Source organism: Rousettus aegyptiacus, unplaced genomic scaffold (genome assembly GCF_014176215.1).
Source record: "Rousettus aegyptiacus isolate mRouAeg1 unplaced genomic scaffold, mRouAeg1.p scaffold_m13_p_3, whole genome shotgun sequence".
NCBI classification, from domain to species: Eukaryota; Metazoa; Chordata; class Mammalia; order Chiroptera; family Pteropodidae; genus Rousettus; species Rousettus aegyptiacus.
This window is the reverse complement of record NW_023416306.1, coordinates 164762298-164789247: the sequence shown is the minus strand read 5'-3', so window position 1 is coordinate 164789247 and position 26950 is coordinate 164762298. Positions and strand designations below refer to the sequence as shown.

The 26950-nt window shown below is 35.0% G+C and overlaps 1 protein-coding gene and 1 pseudogene across 2 annotated transcripts in view; one reads left to right on the top strand and one right to left on the bottom strand.

Annotated features, from left to right (window-relative positions):
• The window catches only part of PPP4R3A (protein phosphatase 4 regulatory subunit 3A), a 37355-nt gene extending 16364 nt beyond the window's left edge, over positions 1-20991 (top strand). The window contains exons 4-15 of one of the 2 annotated variants that reach the window (XM_016145442.2): positions 2178-2795; positions 5316-5393; positions 5476-5592; positions 6017-6172; positions 7920-8051; positions 8153-8255; positions 9435-9593; positions 14829-14998; positions 15850-15992; positions 17183-17373; positions 17827-18053; positions 19119-20991. In XM_016145442.2, the coding sequence (XP_016000928.1) occupies positions 2178-2795; positions 5316-5393; positions 5476-5592; positions 6017-6172; positions 7920-8051; positions 8153-8255; positions 9435-9593; positions 14829-14998; positions 15850-15992; positions 17183-17373; positions 17827-18053; positions 19119-19229 (2205 nt within the window). In that variant the 3' untranslated portion in view covers positions 19230-20991. The remainder of the gene's footprint in view (positions 1-2177; positions 2796-5315; positions 5394-5475; positions 5593-6016; positions 6173-7919; positions 8052-8152; positions 8256-9434; positions 9594-14828; positions 14999-15849; positions 15993-17182; positions 17374-17826; positions 18054-19118) is intronic. The other variant, XM_016145443.2, reaches the window with a different exon arrangement.
• Positions 12237-12351, bottom strand: LOC118600528 (annotated as a pseudogene).
• Positions 20992-26950: the final 5959 nt, after the last annotated feature.

Here is a 26950-nt window from a genome sequence, read left to right as displayed (position 1 = left end):
ATGTATTCTACTCAGCTGTTTTTCATAACTTGCTTGTCAAGCTGTCCCTTCTGTTAATATGTGAATGTCTTCATCCTTTTTCTTTTTGTCCTAAACAAGTGTTTTTATAGCATATTCCTCTAGATTTTGTCTTTTTAAATTCTCCCATAAAAAGATGAAATTGATGAGCTCAGGGTATGCTAAAATTATTAGCACCCATCATTCAGACAAGTCCTGTTCTTCACTGTTCTGAACTGGACAGCTGCCCCTGGATACAGTCTTCTGTTAGGCCAGTATCTAACTCAGACCTCAGTCTGTTACTGTCATGCCTGGCGCTCCTCTAACATAACTGTCTTGTCTTAATTTTCCTTAGTCTGTAATAACATAAATTTTTGAGTCATCTTCACTTGGGGCACAGGTAGCCCACTGGCTATTTTATGTTATTTTGTGATCTTTTCTTCCAACTTTTACAGTTTATGTTCAGTTTTTCATTTCTCAGTCACTCTCTTATCCTATCTGTACCTCTCAATCATTATTTCTAGATTCTGGCTTATTCTAGGGAATTGATTATATTTTGCTCTCTGAGATTTGTTTCTCAGTTTTGTGATCCCATTCACTATTTTTTGATCTAGAAACTATTTTATAGTACACCCTTTGATTGCAGTTATATCTGAGTGCATCTTTTTCCTTTTGATATTTTTCATGGCCTTCACATTCTTTCTTCATAGCTGTCCAGACTGACTTCTAAGATTTATCCTTTCTCTTAATGAAAGCTCTATCTTTTAGCTTAGTTTGCCTTTCTTTTCATTTCCATCCTTCCATTGCCCCTGTTCTGAAAGTAAGGCAGAAACATATTTGTCAAATTGTACAATTCCACCTTGATTTCCTGAGTAGATCAGGTTCCAGGAGTATGCTAAATACAGTCCTTTTTGATTACCTTAACCACCTTTGTAAATTAGCTTAAGAAGATAGCATTTTCATTTTTTAATCAAATGCTGCCATTTTTCTAAAAAGCCATTGCTTATTAGGAATCTAAAGTTATAATGAGAGCTTATGTAATTAACAAATCCAAAGCCAACTTGAGACCATGCCAAGTACAGGCTGTAAATGTGTGGTGCTGCCCAGTGGGTTAAGGTCACCTTGCTACATATTTCAAAACATACTCCAGGCCTTCCCTCCTAGTATCCATCAACAGTATTTAACTATGCTAAGCAATTTAAATTTCTTGGTCATTTCAAATGAGGTCTAATTTTTCTCTACCTTTACCATTCAGCTTGGCCTACCAGCCTACTTTAGTGGCAGTGCCTTGAATTATAGGGCCAAAAAAGCAAAATTTCTATTTTTTTATAGTTAGAGCCCTTACACTGACAAAGTTGGGGTTTTATTTCAAACTCTAGGACTCCTGGGGGATCATGAAAGCTACAGTTTTGGGTGTGTAGGCAGGAAAACTTTTCCATGGTTTGGCTACCTAACTTTGAGCAGATACTTTTGGGGGATAGCTCTACTACATATAGGTTGCAGTTATTTTTTTGTGGTTTCATTTTTGTGTGGGGGCATTTGTTTCCCACCCACCCAGTTTTTCTTAATCATATTTTTGGGCTACTAACCAGCATTTATAGCAAATCAGTGATCCACTTTGGTCCAAAACCAGTTTGTACATGCTCTTTGGCCCTTGATTTCAAGAATTAACATTTAAGTATTCTCTTTGTTGCTTATAATTATATATATTTTCTGTGGTCACAGCATTATGATATTTGAAATTTTGTTACTTAAAATTTGACAGCTATCCTGGAGGACAGTGCTATGAATGTTTCTGAGACTTGCCATTGGAAAAGAGGGCCATAGGTAGATGATGTGAATGGATGTTTTAGCATCAGTCCTCTACATTGAGGGTCTGCAGGGCACTCTTTCTTCACAGTTTAGCCTATCCCAAAACGTTTTGTTGCTGGTAAACCTTGCACTTTAGGAGGCTCATCCCATTTCTGAAGTTTGACTTTTCCTTCCTTAAAATCGAAAGTATATATTGTTTGTAGAAATGCAACTCAGAGAAGTAGGAGGTTGGGTCGAGTCTGAAGGAAAGTCTTAAACTTAAAAATTATCATTATAGATCTCTTATAACATTTCTTATATTCATGTAAGAGTATCACTTAGACTTGCTTGACTGTACTGTGTCAGTTATCATACATCTAATTTAATAGGTTCAAGGAAAGGACCCTTCAGTGGACATCACTCAGGACCTTGTAGATGAATCTGAAGAAGAGCGTTTTGATGATATGTCATCACCAGGTTTAGAATTGCCATCTTGTGAATTAAGTCGCCTTGAGGAAATTGCAGAACTTGTGGCATCATCTTTACCTTCCCCCCTGCGTCGTGAAAAACTTGCACTAGCACTGGAAAATGAGGGTTATATTAAAAAGCTCCTAGAGCTTTTTCATGTTTGTGAAGATTTGGAAAATATTGAAGGACTGCACCACTTGTATGAAATTATCAAAGGCATCTTCCTCTTGAATCGAACTGCTCTTTTTGAAGTTATGTTCTCCGAGGAATGTATAATGGATGTCATTGGATGCTTAGAATATGATCCTGCTTTATCACAACCACGAAAACACAGGGAATTTTTAACAAAAACAGCCAAATTTAAAGAAGTGATTCCCATATCAGACCCTGAGCTGAAACAAAAAATCCATCAGACATACAGAGTCCAATATATACAAGATATGGTTCTACCTACCCCTTCAGTCTTTGAAGAAAATATGTTATCAACACTTCACTCTTTCATCTTTTTCAATAAGGTAGAAATTGTTGGTATGTTACAGGTGAGTTTGATCACTCTTTTTTTCCTACTTAAAAGGTACCTACTTGATTAATACACCTTTTAAACTGTTAGTTGTTTTTAGCAGAAATAATTTTCTGTTCCCTTTCAATACCTAAATTTTCTTTTTACAGAATGCCCACATTGTCAGGTTTGGTGTTTTAGGGTGCTTGCACTAGAATCGCCTAGGCTACAATCCTGGATTCTGCACAAAACACAGAATCTAAATCTCTGAGCTGGCCAGTAATCTACATTTATAACCTCCAAAGTCAGAGAACCTCTAGTATATTTTCCCATCATGTGTGAATTAGTCTGTTCTAACTGAAAAAGAAGTTTGCATAGTGCAAAGGTCTGTGAGTTTTATACCTTCCATGTTTTTTTCCCTTTGATGCCTATGTTGTAAGAATAACAGATGTGTGATAGGACTTGAAAGATATTATAAAAAGCCTTACCTCGGATCTACAAACAAAATAATTATTTGAAACCTAGATTTGTTAAATAAAAGAGGCAAATGTCAAGAAGAGCTGCTTGGAAGCACATGTTAAAAATAAAGCGATGAGTTTAATTTTTCATGTCTGTTCCTTTTTAGAAAATTGCTGTATTTTCAGTGTCTTTGGCCTTTGTCACTCTTAAAAAAAAATGACTTGAACACACAATACAATATACATATGACATTATGGAATTGTACACTTGTAACCTATTTAATTTATTAACCAGTGTCGCCCCAATAATTTTAAAATTACTTCAAATAGAAAAGTCAATTTTTCCAAAACTGCTTTCCTGGAACTAGTAATAATTCCAATTCATGTTGACTAATTTAACATGTTTTCCATTCATTTAAGACAGACATGTAAGCAAATAACATAGGCAATACAGTCTGGTAAGTACAATAATCTTCCACACAGTGTATTGTCATTGATAATAGAGGAAGGAGAAGGGTTTTGGTACCAATTTCCATTTATTCTTTGATTTGATAAGGAACTAGTTTTCGCCAGCTAACTTGTCTAGTAGAGCCTCTGTTCTGGTCGTTTTGATTCCTGGTTTCCTTGGATATTCCTGAGTGCTACTGTTCCTTTTCTTTAGCTTCATGTGGTTTTGTTATGTGGTAATTTGTTACCTCTACGTTTTCTTGGTCTTTATACCTGTAAAATGCCAGTTTTACTCATGAAGTATGAATAATTTCAAATTGTTAAGTCTTGTGAAAAAAGGAAAATTTTACAAAATTTTTGACAAAAAGTGATTGAAGTATAATTTCAAGCAGATTTTTACCCACCTTATGTACAATCTTATCCCTTACATTGGCTACTGTCTACCTAATACTGTTAAACAGCCTATTCTCTCTACTTCTATACTCCAAATGCAGCAGTACAGAGAACCTTTTTTAATCCTTTGATTTCCATTTGGTGGGATACATTTTATCTGGGATGCATTTTGAAATTGGATTCTATTTGAGGTATGGCCTATTTGTTCGTTTTAGATAAAGTGGAAATAACCAAACTATCTTAGTATCACATAAAATGTTTCTTGAGCACCTACAACAGGGAATATGGATTTAATAATATAATAGATTATATTCACACAGAAACAACATATACACATGTAGGGTTGTGTGTATGTATACATTTAGATTGGGTATGTCTAGGGCTGAAGTAGTGTTGAATTTACTTCTAGCTGAGGTGGTATGGAATTAAAATATAACAGCATCTTAAAAATAGTGATGAAAAAATTGACCAGGCATTCAGGAAGACCCTACTGCCTGCTAAAACTATGGTTGGGCTTTGTGTAAATTTTTAATTTGTGTCAACTGTAAAATGAGGTAAGATAATAACTGAGGTTCTTTCCAAGTTCTACATTCTGACTTATTTACCCAGGTTAATATGCTATGAGAATGTCTTTTGAATCTTTTGAAAATAATTTAATACATATTAAATTATTTGTGTATATGGCTAGTTTCAAATAACAGATGTTTCTTTGAAAACTGAATTTAACTTTTGTTAGAAAAATGGAATAATTTTGTGTCTTTAAAACGTGAAGGAAGTTCTACCTTCACTTTTATCTTCATTTGAGAGGTTATAGAGCTTCTAAAGTTAAGGTTATGAAATGCTATGAAAACCAGGGGTCTGTAAACTATAGCCCATACCTGTTTTTGTAAATGAAGTTTTATTTTTTACACAGCCACATTCATTTACATACTGTCTATGACTGCCTCTTACTGTAACTACAGAGTTGAGGAGTAGCTGTGGTAGGGACCATATGGCCTGCAAATATTTACACTGTGGCACTTAAGTAGGCTTAGGAAATAGAGCCTTGCCAAAATATAAAGAACAATCTTTCTGTAATTGTCAGTTTATCCTTTAAAAGTTTGGTTTCCTTCTCTTTTTAAAAAAATTGCATCATCAATACCGTTTTTCCTTTTTCTAATTACTGCAATTTATATCTTCTATTATAGCATTTGAAATTATTATACTCTTACCATTTGCATTACACTCTTACAATTTGCATAATTTATCCTTTGATTTCATAGGAAGATGAAAAATTTCTGACAGATTTGTTTGCACAACTAACAGATGAAGCAACAGATGAAGAAAAAAGACAGGAATTGGTAAGAAATTTGATATTAAAAAAGGACATGAAGCTAAAACTACAAGCTTTCTATATTTCCTTAACCATTTTCCTATTTTCAGGTTAACTTTTTAAAAGAATTTTGTGCATTTTCCCAAACGCTGCAACCTCAAAACAGAGATGCATTTTTCAAGACTTTGTCAAACATGGGCATATTACCAGCTTTAGAAGTCATCCTTGTAAGTTTGTTTCTCTTAATTACCATTATATTTTTAATCTACAAAAGTAGATTTTTGTTACATGCAAGTATTTGATTACAGTCAGCATTTAATATTAGCTGTATATTACAAAGTTAAAAAGCTATAAAATTCTACTATTAAGGTTCCTACACAGTACTGAAAAAGTACTCAGGAATTTTCCATATGTTTAAAACTAATTTGTAACTTTGCAGCCTATTAGTTGACATGTTAAAGTACACAAGTAAACAGGAGCAAAAGAAAGCATATCTTTATATCTATAACAATGGTTTTTACATGCAGCATTTCCTTGACCTTTTTTGTTTAATTGCAGTGTTTTCTTATAATCTGTTAGGTTTTAGATTTATGTAGCTGTAAGTTCCATATTTTTATAATTATAGGAGAAATAAGTGCTTTTTATCTGCAGGGCATGGATGATACACAGGTGCGAAGTGCTGCTACTGATATATTCTCATACTTGGTTGAATATAATCCATCCATGGTACGAGAGTTTGTCATGCAGGAGGCACAACAGAATGATGATGTAAGTAAGAAGTTAACAGAGCAAAAAATAACCAACAAGGTAAATATTATTTGCACTAACAGTAAGTATATATACATGGGGAGCTATAACTGTGTTTCTTTTAGTTAAGATTTACATAGTTAATATTTGGGAAAAGTGTAGCCATGATATCAAATGGCTTATCCTTCCCCTGAATTGGCTCCTGTCTCAGTTTTAAAGTATATCTTTAGCTATTTTATTAGTGCTCAACTTAAATTCCTTTTTAAGTTTTTGAGGTCAAGTTTCTTAATTCTGACGTTAACTTGCTATATTGTCTGGTTTAAATCATTCAACCATTAAATTGTTCTACATGTGGAATTATGAATAATTGCCTTAGGAAAACATTGACTCTGCTAGGGATTCTCAAAATCAAGAATGAAGAAATGAAGCACAGTCTCTTGGATAGTATTTAGGTGCTTTCTTTACTACCTAACCATAGGGAACAAGCTATTGTCTTGATCACAGACACACATATACCCATTTTAAAGTAAGCGAGAGAATATATCCTGCTAATGGGAAGAGCAGTCCCAGAGTTTATGGTGGTACATGGCATATGCGACGGCCCAAATGTGTGTGCTGTTTTATTTTCAGATAATTAAAGCAATGATTGACTTTACCCTATAAAATCTTGGAAGTAATTTTTTCTTAATAATAAACTAAGATATCCTTCCCTCAACTCTTCACGGGATGTGGGGAAAATTCATCCTCTTAGCCTATAATTCTGTATACTTTTTTCCCTATTTTTACAAAATAAGAAAATACTTTTTTAAAAAAAGTGGTGTGCTGTGATGTCAAAATGAAGTGTGGAATGCCTAGTAACCTCTATCTTTAAAGATTTTTTATTGGAGTGTCAGGGTAGGTGTAGAAAATTACCAGTCTGAACTGTTAAATATTATGTCATGTTTTTCTTGAAAACCAAAATATCTGTATTATTAAAAGTAAAGGTTATTCTTGTTGGCCCTGTAACCTGCTAGTTGAACATACACTGATGAACTTGACTCACATGCAGTCCTGATCATCGTTTCTTTATATTGTCTGCATTTTTTTAATTTCCATCCTATCATTGCATATATTGGCAAGAGCAAGGATTTTCTATTGAATACCTGTCATGTTTTATTTATTCCTTGGCCAAGGAACACCAGTCATACTAGAGCCTAGGAAAACTAGCACTCAGTTTTCTAACATTTGGAATTTCTACAATACATTTGTTCTCTTGTGTGTCCTCTAAATACTGTAATCTCATTTTCCCCAATTTCAGACATTCAGGTACAAACTAATTTTTTCTTAAATTTATTTTAAATGGAAACTTTCTATCATTTCCACGAATGGAGAAGAGATATAGATATCATTTACCATAAATAGAAGGACTCTATAAAAATGCATTGAAAGTAGAACAGTGTTACAAATTCTAGCTAAATATTCTTACAGGTAAAGCTGTGAACCTTAGAAGACCCATTAGTTTTCTTCAGGAGGGATATTTTGTTATCAAGAGGTATAAAGATCTATTAGCACCAACCTGAAACTGTTTTTGTTTTAATCAGAGGGATTTAAAGATAAAAAAATTTTTCTTTTCGGTAAAATGTAATGTGCCTGTACCACACTTCAGGGAAACACTGCCAATATATCCTATTAAAGAAGTCAGTCATTTCATTTGGTTTGTAACAAGATAGCTAGACCGAGGTATAATGCTATATATAGTATGTCATAGAATGTGTTTTTTCAATCCTCTCCTGTAATAAGTGATCTTTATTTGTATTTTTATCACCAGGATATTTTGCTCATCAACCTCATTATAGAACATATGATTTGTGATACAGACCCTGAACTTGGAGGAGCGGTCCAACTAATGGGTCTGCTTCGAACTTTAGTTGACCCAGAGAACATGTTAGCTACTGCCAATGTAAGCCATAGGCATTTTTCTCTTTATCATACTAGTATATTGTTTATTACTGGTAGGAACCAATGCAGTTAAAGTTCATGGAACTATTTTTGATTCCTTAGAAAACAGAAAAGACTGAATTTCTGGGTTTCTTCTACAAACACTGTATGCATGTCCTCACTGCTCCTTTACTGGCAAATACAACAGAAGACAAACCTAGCAAAGGTAAGATAATGCCGGTTGGTAGTTAAAGTCTTTGTTCTTGAGTTCTGAAACTCAAAGTTGATGTCAACATAGAGATCTAATGCTAATTTTAAAAAGAGGTGTTCACAGAAATATTTCTTTAAAGTGTTATAATCAGAGATAACAGAAAGGTACAAAATAAAAAAATTAATTGGTGCTTTTAGAATTTTAGAAGTTTTTTTGTTAAAGCAGTATTTATATTTTGTTTGTATTTACATCAGTGAAAGAAATAGAAGTAGCTATGAAAGCTTGTGCTCAATATTAAGCTATTTTTATTTGCATTGAGGATTATTCCTATGTTTTGATTTTGCATTTTACTGCTTTAGCTTATATGTTTAATTTAGAAAATAGCTTTAAGGTCTTCACTGAGAAATCATTTATTAAAGTTATGAGAATGTATTATTTTGTCATAAGAATTACCAGTATTTATGCCACCACCTAGAAAATGTTAAATTTACCTTTTTTTTTGTAACTAGATGCAAGTGTTGGATACATGATATTCATTTTTCCTATCTACTGTATTCATATTAGGTAAAGCTTGAGGCTCCTTTCCAAACCACATGTTCAATTCATCAAACATTTTATTGGGAACCCATTTCATGGAAAGCACTGTGCTATATAAGCATTGGGGTCTTAATGGGGTAATTGAGGAATGTGAGCAAAATACTTCTAGAGGTTTGCTGCCTGGTGAAGAAGATAAGCCAATAATTATAATTCAGTGTGGACTCATTATGTGTAGTAAAGGAAGCACAAAACACACTGGAATCACAGGAGCAGAGAGATTAATTCCACCAGAGACCAGACGGTGTCTGGCAGGACCACCTATGCTATATGTACAACTGTCGAGGGATGTGTTAAGACATGATAGAGCAGTCTTCCACTTGGGAATACAGCAGTTCTAATAGATTGTAACCCATCTCTGCCTTACTAACTTCTCACACTTGGGTCTTGTGAAACTAATTCCTTACAGAGTTGTTTTAAATAAAAGTGTAAAGTGTCATTCTTGACACGACACATGGTAGACATTCAAATTAATGTTAAGTTTCCTTTTCCTTTAAAATATTTAGGTTCATAGAAAGGACTTTACTTGATTGGAATTGGAATTTTACATTTGGGGAGGAAAAGAATATTAACTATCAATATAATTGTGTTTTGTTTTAGATGATTTTCAGACTGCCCAGTTGTTGGCACTTGTATTGGAATTGTTAACGTTCTGTGTGGAGCACCATACCTATCACATAAAGAACTACATTATTAATAAGGACATCCTCCGGAGAGTGCTAGTTCTCATGGCCTCAAAGCATGCTTTCTTGGCATTATGTAAGTGTCGCTTCTGGTAGAAGTATGTATTACCTACATAGTACCATTTTGTTGGTATCTTTAGGTCTCATTGAGAAGAAAAGATCACTGACATAGGTCAGGAGATCTAGGTTCAAATACTATTACACTGAGTATGTACTTGTTTCACATATTGAGCAGGTGATTATCCTGACACACTTCTTTCTCGTTAATACTTAGCAAAGGGGATACAGTGTCTCCAAAAATACATATTAAAGAATTATAGTCCATCATTAAGATGGCACCTTAGATCATTTTACCTCAGTTATTTTTTCAACTTAGTACAGCATTACTAATTACAAACTGGGCATTGTGAGACTATAGCATCACATGAAATCATAAAGAACTGTGATAATTTGGAAAATTTATAGCTAATAGAACTGAGTTCCTAAAACACATTCATTCTGAGTTATAGAATGCCTAGCACAAATGTCTACAGATGGTCCATGTGTTAATTCCACAGATATTTCTTTCCCAGCTTTATTACAATATATTTGACATGTAATATTGTATTACCTCAGATGTTTTAAAGCAGGGATGGCAAACTACAGCTGTGGCCAGATCCAGCCTGGGGTCTATTTTTGCACAACCTGCAAGCTGAAAAATGGTTTTCATATTTTTAAAGGGTTGTTAAAAAATTTTGTGTGGGCCACAAAGCATACATGTGTATGGGAATAGTTAACTCTTCAGAGCAACAGTCTTTTAACAAGGTTGTTTTTAGTTACACATGTTTTTCAAAAATTGACTTCCACTGTGTTCATAAGACACTAGTTTTTTGAAGTAAAAACATTTTTTTTCTGAATGGGAAATAGGTTATTCCAGAATATTTTATCATGTAGCAGCCAGCTGCCTTTGGTAAGTTGAGACCAATTTTAGGGGTATCCTAGAGATGTCTACTGGTAATTAAGTTTTGCCTTTTAGTTTTTATAGGTAAGTTTGGTTGTTTTTGTTTGTTTGTATCATAATCATATAGTAATTAGAAGCCTGAACTGTACATCTGTTTTTGCTATCTTTTTTATTTCATTAAAAAAATTTCTGCTTATGATTTTTAAAAATATCCTTAAATGATAAAAGCATTGTGTGTACATAGGATGTTTCTGGTGTTGATTTGTTCTTTCTGCCTACATTTTATCTTCAAAAATATGTCATTAAACTTTCTATTGTGGTAAGAGTTGTTATAGTTGACTTAGTGGTTCAGACTAGTGTACACTCTGCAGTATATACTGAGAATACATCTGGTCAGAGTATATTTTCATTTTCTAACTTTCATATATTTAGTGCTTTCTGCTAATTACCCAGATCTTTTGATGTTACCTTAGTAATTTTTTTTTTTCAGCCAAAAGTAATAGGTGGCATTAACCTAGACTGCTAAGGACAGCAAAAAATAAATTCATTTATTTTGGTTCTATTGCATATATCTATGAACTTATTAGCACATGTGAAAGAAGTCCTTTTAAATTTATGTTCGTTTTCCATTTATACCTGTCACAGCAAAGGTGAGCCCAAAACCAAGTTGAGAGGGAGTTGAATGCTGCTTTGAATTTTTTTTCATGTCAACATAGGTTTTGTTTGAGTGCAGGAAGGGGAGTTTGTGAGCAGGTGGGACAAGATGGATCAACTGAATGTTTTATTTCAGTAAATTTATTAAATACTCCTATATTTTGTTATTTCTGAGATATATATTTTTATGCATTTGTCATTTCTCAAATCAAGGTGAGTCGTACAATTTAATGGCTTATTGTGACCGGTAGTTCTTTTTTCTTCATTTTGTTTTCTTAGTAGCAGAAGAGATAAAAGTTTTTTGCAATTTGGCATCTTAGATTTGATGAAGTTTGATACATACCTGGTACTAGGAAAATGAAGATGATTAAGACCTGGACTCAGCTGTCAAGGGGATCAGAGTTCATTAGGAAGAGACGAGTCTATAAAAACAACCTCATAAGCACTATATTGTGATGTGTTTTGAAGTATAGTGGAAATGATTTATTCTACGTGTATGAGGCAAATCAGGGGAATTTTGCAAGAGTTCAGTTGAATTTGCTTTGGTCATGGGAGAATGTGACATAGAGTGTGGTGTGTTAGTGGTTTGGTATAGGTAGAACCCATGAATCCAGTGGGAGAGTGGCAGAAAAGGAAAGGCCTTTTTATTCTTCAGTTTTTTCATTTTGTTTTGCTTATAGTATTGCAAAGGAAATGTCTCATAATTTAATGAGAACTATGAAAGTTAATGAAAGTTTGTATTGTAGGAAAATTAAGCATGTTAGAAAAACCTTAGTTCTATTTTATTACTGTTAATATTTTCCAAACTAAGTTAGGTTATCATTAAAAACCTAACTCTTTCTCAAATGATTCTCAGTGTGTCTGTCTTCCTAGGATTGAGAATATGAGTAGCTTCTGAAAGATGCCAGTTATTAGGAACAAGTTGTTTACAACCGGGTTTTCAGTATTTCTATCAATAATTTCTAAAAGAACAAGTATAAATTTGAGGAGATTTAAGATATTTTTGGTCTTCTGAGGAAGGAGCACACTGAAATAAAATATTTGTTTTTTAATTTTTTTTTTTTTTTTTTTTTTAAGACTAGGCAACCTTTGGTTGACCTCACAGATTGCAAGGACCTTGTCAGCTTACAACAGCACCTGGTCTTCCTAGGTGGTCTCCCAAGTACTAACCAGGCCCGACCTTGCTTAGCTTCTGAGATCAGACGGGATCCGGCTTGTTCAGGGTGGCATGGCCGTAGACTAATATATTAGTATTTTTTAAGGAGGGTTTTATAAGTAAATTTAGATGCATACTTGTAAGATCAAAAGATAAGTGGTTAAACGTAAACAATTTGGAGACTTAGGGAAACTTCAGTTTTTATATCTGCCGCTTCTTAATATACTTTTATTATATTTAAAGGTGACTAATCAAGTCTGTAGGTGAGACTGGCAATCCCTTCAAAACCTAGTGTTTATAGGTTAGTGTGTGTGTGTGTACACATACATACCAGTTGTGTCGGTCTTCTTGGCCTTTTCAGGATTCTTGGATCCTACATTGTAGCCTTTTAGCTCATACTGTTATGTTGTCTGTTTTTTTGGTTGTTAAAAATATGGAACTCTATAAGAGGAATGAAATAAAGAAATTTTGTTGTAGATGCTTTTATTCAGCTATCAGTTAATATGAGGCAAAAAGTCTTAAACTTATTACATGAAATCTCACGTCGTGTAAGGTAAAGACAAATTTTTTGTTTTAGAGATGATTCAAACGGTACAAGAGATTCCTGGAATGTTAATGAAGCTTAGAGATGTGAGTGGAAGCAGAATGCATTTTACATTGAAAATCCTGTGGTTATGCCAATTTGAACTATTCCAAAAGCTTTTTCTAAAACCCCTTTGAGCAGTGTGACTGTATAGAACTCACTGGTAAATTTGTGAAAGCAACTTCTTATTCAACAGCAAAGAATAGTGGTTAGATATATTTGATGCAGGTTTCTTTTTGGGGAGTTGAGTGGGAAACAAAACAGTTCTTGATATAAATAAATGAGGGCAAATGGAAATGAGGAGCAAAACCAAAAAGACCATTAGAACTACCTTCTATCTATATCAGCAGTTTCCGAACAGAACTTCTCCTGAGATGATAGTGCCACCTGCATACCCTGGCATTAGTGAATTCTAGGAAGGGAGTCTTTGCTCTTACTAGGAACTACATGCAGACCACAGGGTTCAGCTAGTGTATGTTATGATAAGACACAAGTCTCCACAAAGCCTGCAGAGTTGGAGTACAGGCTTTGAGGTCTTGCCTTAGTTACTAAAAGCTTAAAATTTGGCCTTATTAACATGAGCTCTAAAATACCAATTTTTATTCTAACAAGTGGAACTGCCTCACTAAGTTCCTTTGTCTAGTAACATTAAAAGAAAAACCACTCTAAAACCATTGTTTTGGGAAAATAAACCCTTATTTGGATTTGACTTAAACAGAGAAAGATGCCTCTTATTGTTTAAAATGTCTTATTTCACCATGCTTATGTATTTGAAAATATTCAGTAGTTTAAAAAAATAAAATGCAGTTACTATTCTATAAACTATTTTGAAACTCCCTTGGAACTCCCTGCCCAGAGTGTCTGTTTAGAAAGAGACACTCTTAAAGTTGGATTGTTAAGGCAGTTTATAATCAACTGTAGCTAATTGGGCATTCACTTGTGGACCTCTTTTCTGCCAACTAAAGAAAAATTGAGCTGCTTTACTCCTCTGCCTTCCCACCCAGAAACCGTGTCAGCATGGTTGCCTGGCTACCTGCTCATGAAGGACTTGATTAATAACAAATTGGCAATTTAACGAGCCACTTCTATGATCTCCAAAGAAACCAAAATACAAACACAATATTTAATCTTGCCAACCGAAGACGATGTGACTGCATGAAGTGAGTATGCTTTTTTGAACTGTTTACAATACTGGGGCATTAACTTACTGATAATTCCATTTAGGTAAAGAGGGCTTTGTTGAAGTCTAGCTGGCTGTGTATATTTGGATCTTGACGGATGGTGACTTAAGTAACTCCCCATACCTCAAGATGTAAATATACCTTATAATCTGTAAGTTAAAGCCTAATCAATTGTAAAAAAGGAAAACTAGGAAAAAATTAAAAAGCATACTCGCTGCAATAAGCCTTAGAGGACCACATTTTAAAAACATCCTCTAAATTTATATGGGAAGGCAAATTTTGGGTCATGTGGATTTTGTGGGTATAAACATCCACAAATAAGCCAATGCAACCCATGAATTCTGATGTAAAATAATAAGTGCCCCAAAATAATGAAAATCAAATTACACAGTGGATTGCCCTAATAAAACAATGGTTTTTCTATTGTTTTAAAAGTGGTGTACATATATATACACATATAGATAGATATGTTTAGAATTTTCATTTTAAGTAGTATGATAGATTAATTCATTTACTAGCCCTGTCTTAGCCATTTCAGAAGTAAAATACACTTTGGTTATTAGTAACTTATTTCCAGAATTTTCCTGGCCTTCGAAGACTTGTGTTCTATGATGACATACACTACTTTCATAATACATTTCTCTGATAACCCTTTTGTAATCCTTATCTTTAGGTTCACACTTCTGGAAGCAGTAACATGACTACACAAAGAATTATATTTGTTAAACAGTTTTCTTTTGTAAGTCTAAAAATATGGAAGTGTGGTATGTAATTTGAACAATGCCTCTGTGTTTCAGGTGCTCTTCGTTTTAAGAGAAAGATCATTGGATTAAAAGATGAGTTTTACAACCGCTACATAATGAAAAGTTTTTTGTTTGAACCAGTAGTCAAAGCATTTCTCAACAATGGATCCCGCTATAATCTGATGAATTCTGCCATAATAGAGATGTTTGAATTTATTAGAGTGGTAGGTTCTGTACTTTTTTAGTTAGAATTTTGGTTTTAAATGTTTGACAAACTTGAATATGCATTATTGGTATTTTGGCTTATTTGATAGTATATTTGGAGAGACTTTTTAAAAGAAAACCAATGTTACCAAAAGCTTGTGAGAGACTGAATTAAAACTAAAACCAAATAATCTCTTAGCAGCTATGGCTCCTTTTTGTAAGATAGTTTGGAAACCGATTTAATATTGTCATAGTACTCATCAACTGTAATTTTACTTAAAATAAGTATTGGATGTGTTTTGGTTTGTTTTAACTTTGAGTTTTCTAATTTTTCTCCCATTTCTAAAGAGCAATTTCATAACAAACTTTTCTTGATTTTTTTCTAAGATTATAGTAGGCTCTAAAACACTGGTGTGTGTTAGAATTATCTGTGGCATGGTTTTAAAAAAATACAGTAAAATATACATAAAATTTGCCATTTTATCCATTTATAACTGTACAATTTAGCGGCATTAATAAGTGCTTTCACATTGTTATATAACCATCAGCACCATCCATCTCCAGCACTTTTATGTGGTGTGATTTTAAAATATATATGCTAGATCATGCCCAGACTTACTGAGTACACATCATCTAGGATGGGACTTGGGCGTTTACTCTGGAAAGACCCATAGATAATTCTGAGGTACACCAACAATCAGAGACTTGTTGAAGTAGCCACTATGTTATGCCCATTTTCATTGTTTGATTATCTCTAAGACTGTATAATAGTTTTATAAAGTTAAACTTTTTGAGGTGGGTTTATCAATTCACTACAATTCAGTCATAAATAACATTTTCATCTCATTTTTTTTATTATAATTTTCTGTAGGAAGATATAAAATCATTGACTGCTCATGTAATTGAAAATTACTGGAAGGCACTGGAAGACGTAGATTATGTACAGACATTTAAAGGATTAAAACTGAGATTTGAACAACAAAGAGAAAGGCAAGATAATCCCAAACTTGACAGGTAAATTACCACATATTTGAACCTATTCCTGCAGTGAGAAGTTGTACGGTAGTGGCTCTTTTTTACTTGTTTGGTACTGTTTGGTGTGGCAGGAGAGGAAATAGAGCGTCAACAGAAGTTGCAGTTTTCTGTGTAATGGTCAAAATAAATGTTTTCTTGAAGGTGAGGGTGGATATTAGTATTATCTGTAGTCACTCCTCAGGCATGTATCAAACAAGACAATGAAAAAGGAAAACAAAACAAAACAAAACCACCCTAAACTCTTATATAACAATGAGGATTCATGTGTCCCAACCAATCAAAATATTATCTTAACTTCGAATTACTTTAAAATTACAAATTACTTTAAGAAATCTTGTACATTTTCCCAAATACCTGAATTCACATACTTATGGTATATTTTTATATCCATAAGTTATAACTTGTTAATTCCTGATATTAAATTTAATAACTGATTTGATAATAGGAAGTTTGACTCAACTAATTAACACTAGATATAGTGGAGTGTGTTTTTCAGCCTTATGTGGAGTAAACTTTTTGTCAACCTCTGTATGTGTGTTTTGTGCCATTAATTTATTAATCCATTTCCTATTTAGAATAAAAAGTACAGTTCACTGCCAGCGTTAATTTAATTTTACATAAACACACTCTTTGAGGCTGAAGCAAATCTGACTGGTTTTCAGAGTGAAAATAAAATATAAAAATTGTTCTTGGAGTTATTTCTAAACAGAACTTGTCTCTAATCCTAATGTAACAAAAGTATATCTAAATAGGATTCTTGAAACGAATCTGCTAACAACTGTTTGAGAATGATGTTAATATCACATGTGGGAATGCTACGTTTTCTAGGATTTGACATTTTCAGCAATTGGGATTACTATATTTTGTAAATAGAAATACCACTATTAAAAACAATGCTATAAATAGAATGATGTTGTTTTTAAAGACTATCGATCTACTAGAGCAATGTGAAAAAAATAATAAAAGCAGGATATTTCATGGCAGACTTTGGGGGTAAGATTAGGACTGTAATCCATGAGTTATTTCAGGGGAAATGCTGCAGCTGCCAGCAAGTATTCTCGAGGCAAACAGGAAATGGGTTAAGACTATCTAATTCAGAGCATTACTTGAAGACTATAATGAAAGTCTTTATGAGTCTATTTACTCTACCTTTTTCTCTTTATTCATAGTATGCGTTCAATTTTGAGGAATCACAGATATCGAAGAGATGCCAGAACACTAGAAGATGAAGAGGAGATGTGGTTTAACACAGATGAAGATGACATGGAAGATGGAGAAGCTGTAGTGTCTCCATCTGACAAAACTAAAAATGACGATGATATTATGGATCCAATAAGTAAATTCATGGAAAGGAAGAAATGTATGTTGAAAAAATGGGCAAGGAAAAATGAAGTCTTTCTCACTCTAGGTTTATTCTTATTTCTTGACAGAATAATTGGTATCTAATTTGTATGTGTCACAATATAGATATTGAAGACTGTTGCTTTATAGAGTGTGAATCGCTCTCTTGTGAAGGTATAGAGTAATTTTTCTTAAGTTGACTTAAGTAAGGAGAAATATGTTATTTTAGGAAGGGTAGGAACAATGAACATAATACTGAAGATTTCATTCCTTCTCAGTAGTAAAATTCAGTAGATAGTGGTGCTTAGTATTTTGTTAAGCTTTGTTCAGAAATTATCTTCCATGTTTCTCCCTAGCAGAGGAATAAGCTAGTTAATTGTGTTTTAGTGCTACCTTTTTTGGGGGGGGGGCGGGGGGCGGGGGTTAAAAGATGACCATGGTTGACAACTATTGACAATATTTTTATTTTTAGTAAAAGAAAGTGAAGAAAAGGAGGTGCTTCTGAAAACAAATCTTTCTGGCCGGCAGAGCCCAAGTTTCAAGCTTTCCCTCTCTAGTGGGACAAAGACTAATCTCACCAGCCAGTCACCTGCAACAAATCTGCCTGGTTCTCCAGGATCACCTGGATCCCCAGGATCTCCAGGCTCTCCTGGATCCGTCCCTAAAAATACATCTCAGACGGCAGCTATTACTACCAAGGTACATGTCTGATTCCCAGGCCTACCTAATTTAAGCTTTCTCAATAGTAATTATTGTCACTGAGACTCCCTCTGGTTACTGTCTTTTAGAAATGATTTAACATTTGTGAACTAGAGAGTAATTCTCCTACCACCACCTTGAACATACCTAAAGCTAAGAATTTCAGATGTGTCGTAACATTTATAGACATTTAAAAGTTTTAAGTTATTTTCTATCAACTTTCAGAATTAATACCAAGAGAAAGACTTTACTGGCAAAAGATAAGCTAAATATTTGGACACTCCAAACTATTTTGCCAAACAAGGTGTATAAAGGAATTAAGCATCTGCTATTAGTAATATTACACACAAGAAAGGATCAAAATTTTAATAACCAAAAATAGGAAAGACATATCTCAGAATGAAAACCAACCCTTTTGGTCACCTTTAGCTGTCCTGGACTAGCATAATAAGACTGGTATTTGGGATTCATTGATCTAAGTCAGGTATATAATGCCCGCCCTCTGTCCCTTTTCCTCTGATGTGAGTAGGAGATGCTTAGGGCTAAAAGTAAATGTGAGAAATGCTGAAATGAAGGGGCAGCCTGAGGGCAAGAGCAATGGGAATTTAGGGGTACCTGAAGTGAGCTACCGTGGTTTTTGGTGAAGGAGCAGGGCTAAAAGGAAGTCCAGAGGAAGTGATAGGAAGTGATAGAGAGGGGACAGCAGAATCACTTTCCTAACCTCTAATTGTATGACCTCTTTTCTGGTCTGTTTATCTTCTGTAGTTTGTTTTGATACTATTTAGACTGTTTTAAAATTTGAATGCATTGTTAATCTTGGAAATATTTTTAATGTTTCTATCTCCTAAGTGACTTGCTAGAATTATAAACTAAATTTTTTTGTTTTATTCTGGAAAATTTAGGAAATATGTAAAAATAGTGAATTTCAGTTACATACAATCATCTCATCACCCAGAAATAACCACAGTTCATATTTTGGGGTGGGAGCGGTCTGTGTCCTTTATCCAGACTTAAAACATGTATTTGAAAATGTGTTTACTTTAAATGACCCTTGTTTCTGAACAGGGAGGCCTTGTTGGTCTGGTAGATTATCCTGATGATGATGAAGATGATGATGAGGATGAAGATAAGGAAGACACGTTACCATTGTCAAAGAAAGCAAAGTTTGAGTCATAATAATGGCAACTGCCTACAATCAGTACCTGTTGAAAAAAAACTGGTTCTCTACCCCTACCCCCTACAAAATCCACAACAAAGCAGTGGTCTCTTGTGAATGACTGACACAGATCAGCCTCGCACACTTGACTTCTGCTCATCAAGTGCCAATTCAATGGAGCAGGAGGAGGGGATTACATTAGGGGAAAGACTTAAGCCTTTGAGCTCTCCAGCTTGGACCACACATTGCCCTTTTCTCAGGGAAGGAAATGGAAACATAAAGCCAACAGGGCAGGGGTTTTGTAAGTGGAACTCTGGATTGACTGGTCAGTTGCTACAATCAGAATATGCTTTCTCGGACCATGTTGAGACTCAGAAGAATAGGCTTTTCGGCCACAATTCTTCACTAGTTAAGAATGCCAGCAGTTTCTTTGTATAAAGAGACCTGCCTTTAAAATCATACATTCTGAACATTTTAGTCAAGCTACAACAGGTTTGGAAAACCTATGGGGGAGGGGCGAGTATAAAGTTTCCTCTTTTTTATCTGTTCCCTTTGCCCTTTGAACTGCAGATTTTTTTTAAAGTGGGGATCTGTCCCTACTTGATTAAAGATTGAGTGGAATTCTAGATGTGGTCATTTGTGTCATAATTTTTTTTTTTCATTTTGTTTTTGATTTTTTTCTCCCTTGAGTGTATGCTTAGTTGTTGAGTATATATATTTGGGACCATTAAAACTTTTTTTGATGTAATATAACCTAACGTTGTGCTGGTACCTGTTTTACCATGTGTAATTTTTGTTCTACATCACAGTTCCTAATTTGTTTAGAGTTTTATGAAAGATGGTATAGTTTTTATTGACAAAAGCAAAGTAATCTTACAACTATGTGCATACAAAAGCAATACTATTTTGTGACTAAATATTTTATATTAAAATTTACATCAGCAACTGTCTTGAGAATTCAGGGAAGTAGAGTGGAATTTAAAATTTCAACAGTTTTGTTAAACCTAGAACCGTGAAATTAGTATTCCAAAGAGATTCTGAAATTTCATATCTTGGGAAAATGACGGTACATTAAATCAAAATTGAGGATGGTTGATTTAAAAATAACATCTGCCTTTTGAATAATAAAAAGAAAAGTAAAGAGTAAGAGAAATTGTATTAGTTGTATGTTTCTTTTTTCTTTTTTTTAACTACTCCTTTTAGAATGCCAGTTGGAGTTCAGAGTGGTGGTTCCTAACTAAGTATCTGGCCAGAGGACCATCAGGTATCACCTTATTAAAATAGTACATTTGAACAGGTCCTTTTTATTGTTGTATGTGTGCTTAAGTTCTTTTAAGGAAATGAAATCTGAATTCTACATACCCTCACTTTACGTGAAGATTTTAGAACTCACTGAGGAATGTATTTGCAAATGTGAATAAAAATACATATCTAGGAAAGGGAAAATGGTTTAAGTATCATATACTTTGAGTATCTACTAAGCACTGTGTGCTTCTATGCTTTTCTTTTGCTTAGTCCTCAGTAAATTCTAACTTGTGGTACTAAAAACAAGGTTATATTTGAATAGTTGGATAGAAAACCAGAAAGCGACACTTGCTACAATCATGAAAAAGTTTGGTTGGCTAATGTTTTGTAACAAAAATTTTGGGTGGATAATTAACTGTAAGAGTTTAAGTGTTTTTCGCTATAGTATAGAGCTACTGCTGAGTCACAAGTTCTGGTTATTAATTGAAGTTTATTAACTTACTTTGCAAATAAAGAGGAGAAAAACTTAAGATCTAAGTTAATTATATCATGTCTTCCTTTTTTAGCTAGAAAAGCTAATGTGAAATGTTTGTGCTTTAGAGTTTAAACTCTTTTTGACTGACTCTTGGTACTCTCTGACGGTTCTTGGGTAGAGGGGAAGAAACATCGCTTGGCTTTATAACTTATGATCCACTATATTTAAGGAAAGTATTAACTACTGTCCTTTGACATATAAGACATACCTTTTCATTGATAGACTATTGCAGTTCCTAAGGGATTATGGTTACTGAAGCAGAAACTTGACACTAGTTGCTATAATAGGAGAAATGAGGTCTGAAATAGCTTGTCATTTCATTGAGGAAGACTGTTAGCAATAAATTATCAAAAAGATATAGCTAGAAATATAACACTTGAATTGATATAGCTCTCTACCTGACTCAGAAGTCCACGCTCTTAAGCATAGATATTGTCTTGATAATTGATACGAATATAATGATGTGAATGGATTATTTTCCATTTTAATGATAGCTACTGGTTCTTTTGCTCATTTTGCAATGTTTAAAAATTTTTAAATTTCACTTCTTAGAGTGATTATTCAAGAATTTCTGGTAAGACAGGTTTGTAATTGTGCAAACACCTTTTCATCCTGTCTTGTCCAGAAATGCAACCTTGGCATATTTTTTTTTTTTTGGGACAGAACAAAGCTTAATGGTTTCTCCCTGGCTAATTACATTCAGATCCTGCATGTTCTCCTAGAATTCCGATTTGCAAGTGAATTTGGACATGAGGCCAGAGAGGGTGGGCATAGAGCAGGGAACAGTCATTCCTCCTGGTTTTGTTATTAAACTGATCTAAGCATTGGTCTCTAGAAAGCTCGTAAGACTACAGCAGCATGCTTAAACTGAAAGATTTCTTTAAGGAGAAAACTTTTTAGGTTTTCAACAGATTTCTAGTATTTATCATAAACTATTTAAAAAGCATTGCAAAAATCCCTTTTGGAGGAAAATTGAGGACCTTCAAAATTCTTGTATTACAAGGTTATGTTAACTTTTACTGCCATAATGTCCATTTTGAGCAAGAGGATTATAAAAACAAATTTTTAAGGGATAGATTGTTGTCCACCGTTACATTGGGGCATTGAGGCATGAGGCAGTAGGTTGTGATACCCAATGCTAAAATTTGGTTTTTGTCTCCCTGGCTTTACAGCTTCATCTGGGCTCTTTAGAATGATAATTCCAAAAGGAAACTCAGCCTTTCTTCAGATAGATAAATGTCTTTACTAGAGTCAGATGTCTTGTTCCTTAAAATAGCTCTGGTTGGAGACACAACTTTCCTTGATCTTTTCACTCTTAAGTAAGTTCTTCCATAGACTACTCACAGCAAACAGTGATTTCTTCAACATGATGCCAAATGGGTTTTTAACTTCTAGTCTCACCATCCCAAAAGACACTGCCCAGTGAAGATCACTTTCTACCTATTCAACAGATCCTTCTCCATCCTTGAGACTTGACACTTCAGCAGCATTTGTGCGCTTGATAGCTTTCTTTTGGCTTCTATGGTATCATGTGCTTTAACATTTCTGGCTTTTCCTGTTGATAGCTCTCTTCTTTACCCCTTAAATGCTGGGTTCCATCTTGAGTGCTCATCTTCCCAAATAATTCCCAAGCTCCGGCCAGGCCACATTACTTGTGTGTCCCTGACCCCGTCATGCTGGGCCCTAATGTCTTTAGTGTGCCCTGCAGTGTGCCCTTCAGTGTCTCTTTCTGCCTTGCTTACAGATGAACTCATGTTCACCTTTCAACATTCAGAAGTGTTCACTCTACTTTGAAGGAATGGGTTATATCCTTTTCAACTTTGTGTCCCTAGTATCTAGCATGACACCTAGCCCACAGATGGATCTCCAAAATGTTTACTGGATGAATGAACAAAGATTGGGTAATGGGCACACCAAATCTACAGACTGGGAAAGTCTTAGCTGAGGCCCTTACACAGTCAAGAGTTTGATTCATTCTTGACCATGAAGTTTCCTCTTGTGGATATAAAGTGGACTCGTGACTTCTGTCATTTGTACCTTGGAGCCTCAGGTTAATAGCACCAACAAGAGGGTATTTTAGGTTCACAGAATTACCATATCTTGCCTCATGTCAACTCTAAAAATTCTCATTTAAGCTTTCCTGGTCTACTCATCCTTGGCTCTGGCACCTCTAACCCCTTGACTCGTCCGGGTCATTTGGTCACAGATCTGCACATGTAAACACAAACCTTGCCTCTCATCACTGGACCTATCCAAGAGTTGTTGGTTTTACAGACCACTCGTCTGTTGGTCTGATGTTTATTAAATCCCATGCTCAAAACTTTTTAACATCTTGGTATATTTCCTAGGATGTAGTTCCCAAAAGCCAGGCCCAGATTTATGTGATTCTCTTTGTACAGCTATTAGTACAACAATGTGCATGGTAGTCAGGTACACAGGTAGATAGGAAGGGTAGACAGGTTGGGTAGATAATTTCCTACACAGATTTAAATGGACACTTTTCTCAGGAATTTCTGAAGGTATAACTCATTTTAGCCTGAAAAATGATTACTCAAAATTTTTAGCACTTCATTCTAGTATTAAATACTTTTTATACAGAAATGTGTTTCTCCTGTCTTACAGAAAGAAAGAAAGAAAAACAGATCAACTAATTTTCCTTTAATGCTACTGTCATTTTAAAAAAAATGCTACTTCGGGTTTTCTCATCCTAACTTCTAAAGCAGCGGTCCCCAACCTCTTTGGCACCAGGGACCGGTGCTCCTACGAGAAATCTAATGCCTGACGATCTGAGGCGGAGCTGAGGCGGTGATGCTAGCGCTGGGGAGCAGCTACAAATACAGATGAAGCTTCACTTGCTGGCCTGTTGCTCACCTGCTGTGCGACCTGGTTCCTAACGGACCACAAACCAGTATCCTCTGTGGCCAGGGGTCTGGGAACCCCTGTTCTAAAGCACTACTCTGAGAATGATATGTAAATAATACTTTATTAACCAATCTCTAAGATGGTTCTATTTTCACTCAAAGTGAGATGTTGGAGTCCACCACAACTAAAAGCCAGAAAAATATGACTTTTAGAATTCTTTGGTGGCTTCCCAAAAAAAAGACAGAATGTGAGGAATTGTTATTAATGAAAACCTTTTATCCAAACTCCCTCCCCACCTGAGCCCTTGGAGAGCCTGCTTTGGAAGACTACAGTGGGGGAGGGGCTAGAACAAACAAAAGAGGCTGAGCGCTCAGGGAGACACACTCGCAATATGTGCTCCGTGCATGTTGATTGATCAATTGATGCTAAGAACTAATTTCCTGGTAGAAAACGGTGGAAAGTTGTGGACAAAGCAGTCTAATGGCAACAGCACAGAACAGCCTGGGTCTGAATTCGTACTCGGCTCCTGAGACCTTCAGCAAGTTTCTTGAGCCTTGGTTTCCCCGTGTAGTGGGAGTAGTATCACAAGTGTGGGGACTGCAGAATGGGTTGTATACACAGAGCAGCTATTCCAATGGCAGACAGCAGATGGTATCTAGTTAACATGTTTATAGTTTAAATCTGGAGGGAGATGGCTATGATACTTTAAAACCTGAAATTGTTTTCAGGAGTCATTCACAGTCTATGTAGTAGAGATTAGTAGGCAATGTATCAATTAAAATTACACACCCAGGAATGGCAGACTGAGGAGCTTGGCAAATCATTGCCAGAAAAAGCAATTTAAAAACTACAGAATTGTTCAAACCAACCATTTAGAACTCTGGAAATTAGCCAAAGGCACATAACAAATTAAGAAGAGCTGACTGAAGAATCTCAGTAAGAACAGTAAGAGTGTAGCACTTTGGCCTGGGGTGGCTCCATCCCAACCTCCTAGTCCTCCCTCAGCTCAACAGGCCAGATAAGTCCTATGGAGGACAGCTGGGGAAAAACAGTTTCACAGGAAGTGGCTGTGCACACACCCTTGATTTGTGCACAGAATATGTTGACCAAGAAACGACTCAAATACCAAAATCAGAAATGAAAGATATTTGGTAGGGACATTGCTATCAACCTTACAGAAATGAAAAGGATTATAAAGGAACCTATGAATAATTGCATGTCAGGAAATTAGATGAAATAGACATTCCTAGACAGACATAAACTACTGAAACTAACTCAAGGAAAAATAAACCTCTGAACGAACTGATTATAGTTAGTCTCCCCTTATCTGCAGGGCATGTGTTCCAAGACCCCCGGTGGATGCCTGAAACAGTGGGCAGTACCAAACCCTATATATACTGTTTTTACCTGTACTTACATACCCACGATAAAGCTGAATTTATAAACTAGTCACAGTAAGAGATTAACAACAACTAAAAATTGAACAATCGATATACTGAAATAAAAGTTACGTGACTGCGGCCTCTTCCTCTCAAAATATCTTTTTGAGAAAATACCAAGAAGAGGGTACGTACTCACCCTCTTCTTGCAATGTGATATGATAAAATGTCTACACGGTGACATGAAGTAAGGGGAGTAACGCAGGCATGGTGAAATAGCGTTAGATTACTACTGACCCAACCGTACGTTAACAAATACTTCATGGCTTCTCTTTGGCATATATGGATCATCAGCATGACTACTCTTGCACTTTGGGGCCCTTATTAAGTAAAGTAAGTTACTTCAACAAAAGCACTGCAATACCAAAACTTAACTTGATAACTGTGACAGCTACTAAGTGACTAATGGGCAGATGGCATATACAGCCTGGATGTGAACAAAGGGATGATTCACGTCCTGAATAGGTATAGAGTGAGACGATGTGAGATTTCGTCACGCTACTCAGAACAGCATGCAATTTTTAAAACATGGCATGCAATTTTAAAACTTACGAATTGTTAATTTCTGGGACTTTCCATTTAATAGTTTCAGATTGTGGTTGCCTGCCGGTAACTGAACCCACAAAAAAAGCAAAACCAAGGACGACGGGCCACCATACTGGTAAGGAGACTGAATCGGTAATCAGACTTCCCAAGGAGAGTCCAGGACCAGATAGCATTACTGGTGAATTCTACCAAACACTTAATGCCAATCCTGCCTGAACTCTTCCAAAATAAGAAGGGACACGTCCAAGCTCATTTTATGAGGCCAGCATTACCCTGATACCAAAACATAAGGATAAAAAGAAAAAAAAAATACAGGCCAGTATCCCTAATGAAAATAGATGCAAAAATATTCAAAATAATAGGAAACCAAATTCAACAACACACCGTGATCAAGTGGGATTTATTCCAGGGATGTGCGATGGTTCAACAGCAGCAAATCAATTTGCTGCACACGTTAACAAAATGAAGGATAAAAATCAGATGATCATCTCAATCAATGCAGAAAAAGCAACTGACAAAATTCAACATCCATGATAAAAACTAAATGGGTGCGGAGGGAATGTACTTCCACATAATGAATGCCACATCCAACAAGCCCACAGCTAATATCATATTCAGTGGTGTAAAGCTGAAAGCTTTTCTTTTGAGATCAGGAACAAGGCAAGGATGTCCACTCTCACTGTCTCTATTCAATACAGCACCATAAGTACTAGCTAGAACAATTAAGCAAGGAAAAGAAAAAAAAGGCACCAAATCAGAAAGGAATTAAAGGGGTCACTATTTGCAAATGATATATTACACAGAAAATCCTAAAGACTCCACCAAAAAACTGTTAGAATACACAAATTCAGTAAAGTTGCAAAATACAAAATTGATGTACAAAAATCAGTGTTTGTATACACTGATAATGAACTAGCACAAAGAGAAATTAAGAAAATCCCATTTATGATTGCATTGAAAAGAATAAAAAACCTAGGAATTAATTTGACCAAGGAGGTAAAAAATCTATAGATTGAAATCTATAAGAAATTGATAGAAAAGGAAAACACTGAAAACACAAATTAAAAGTAATGCATGCTCATAGACTGGATGCACTAATACTGTTAAAATGTCC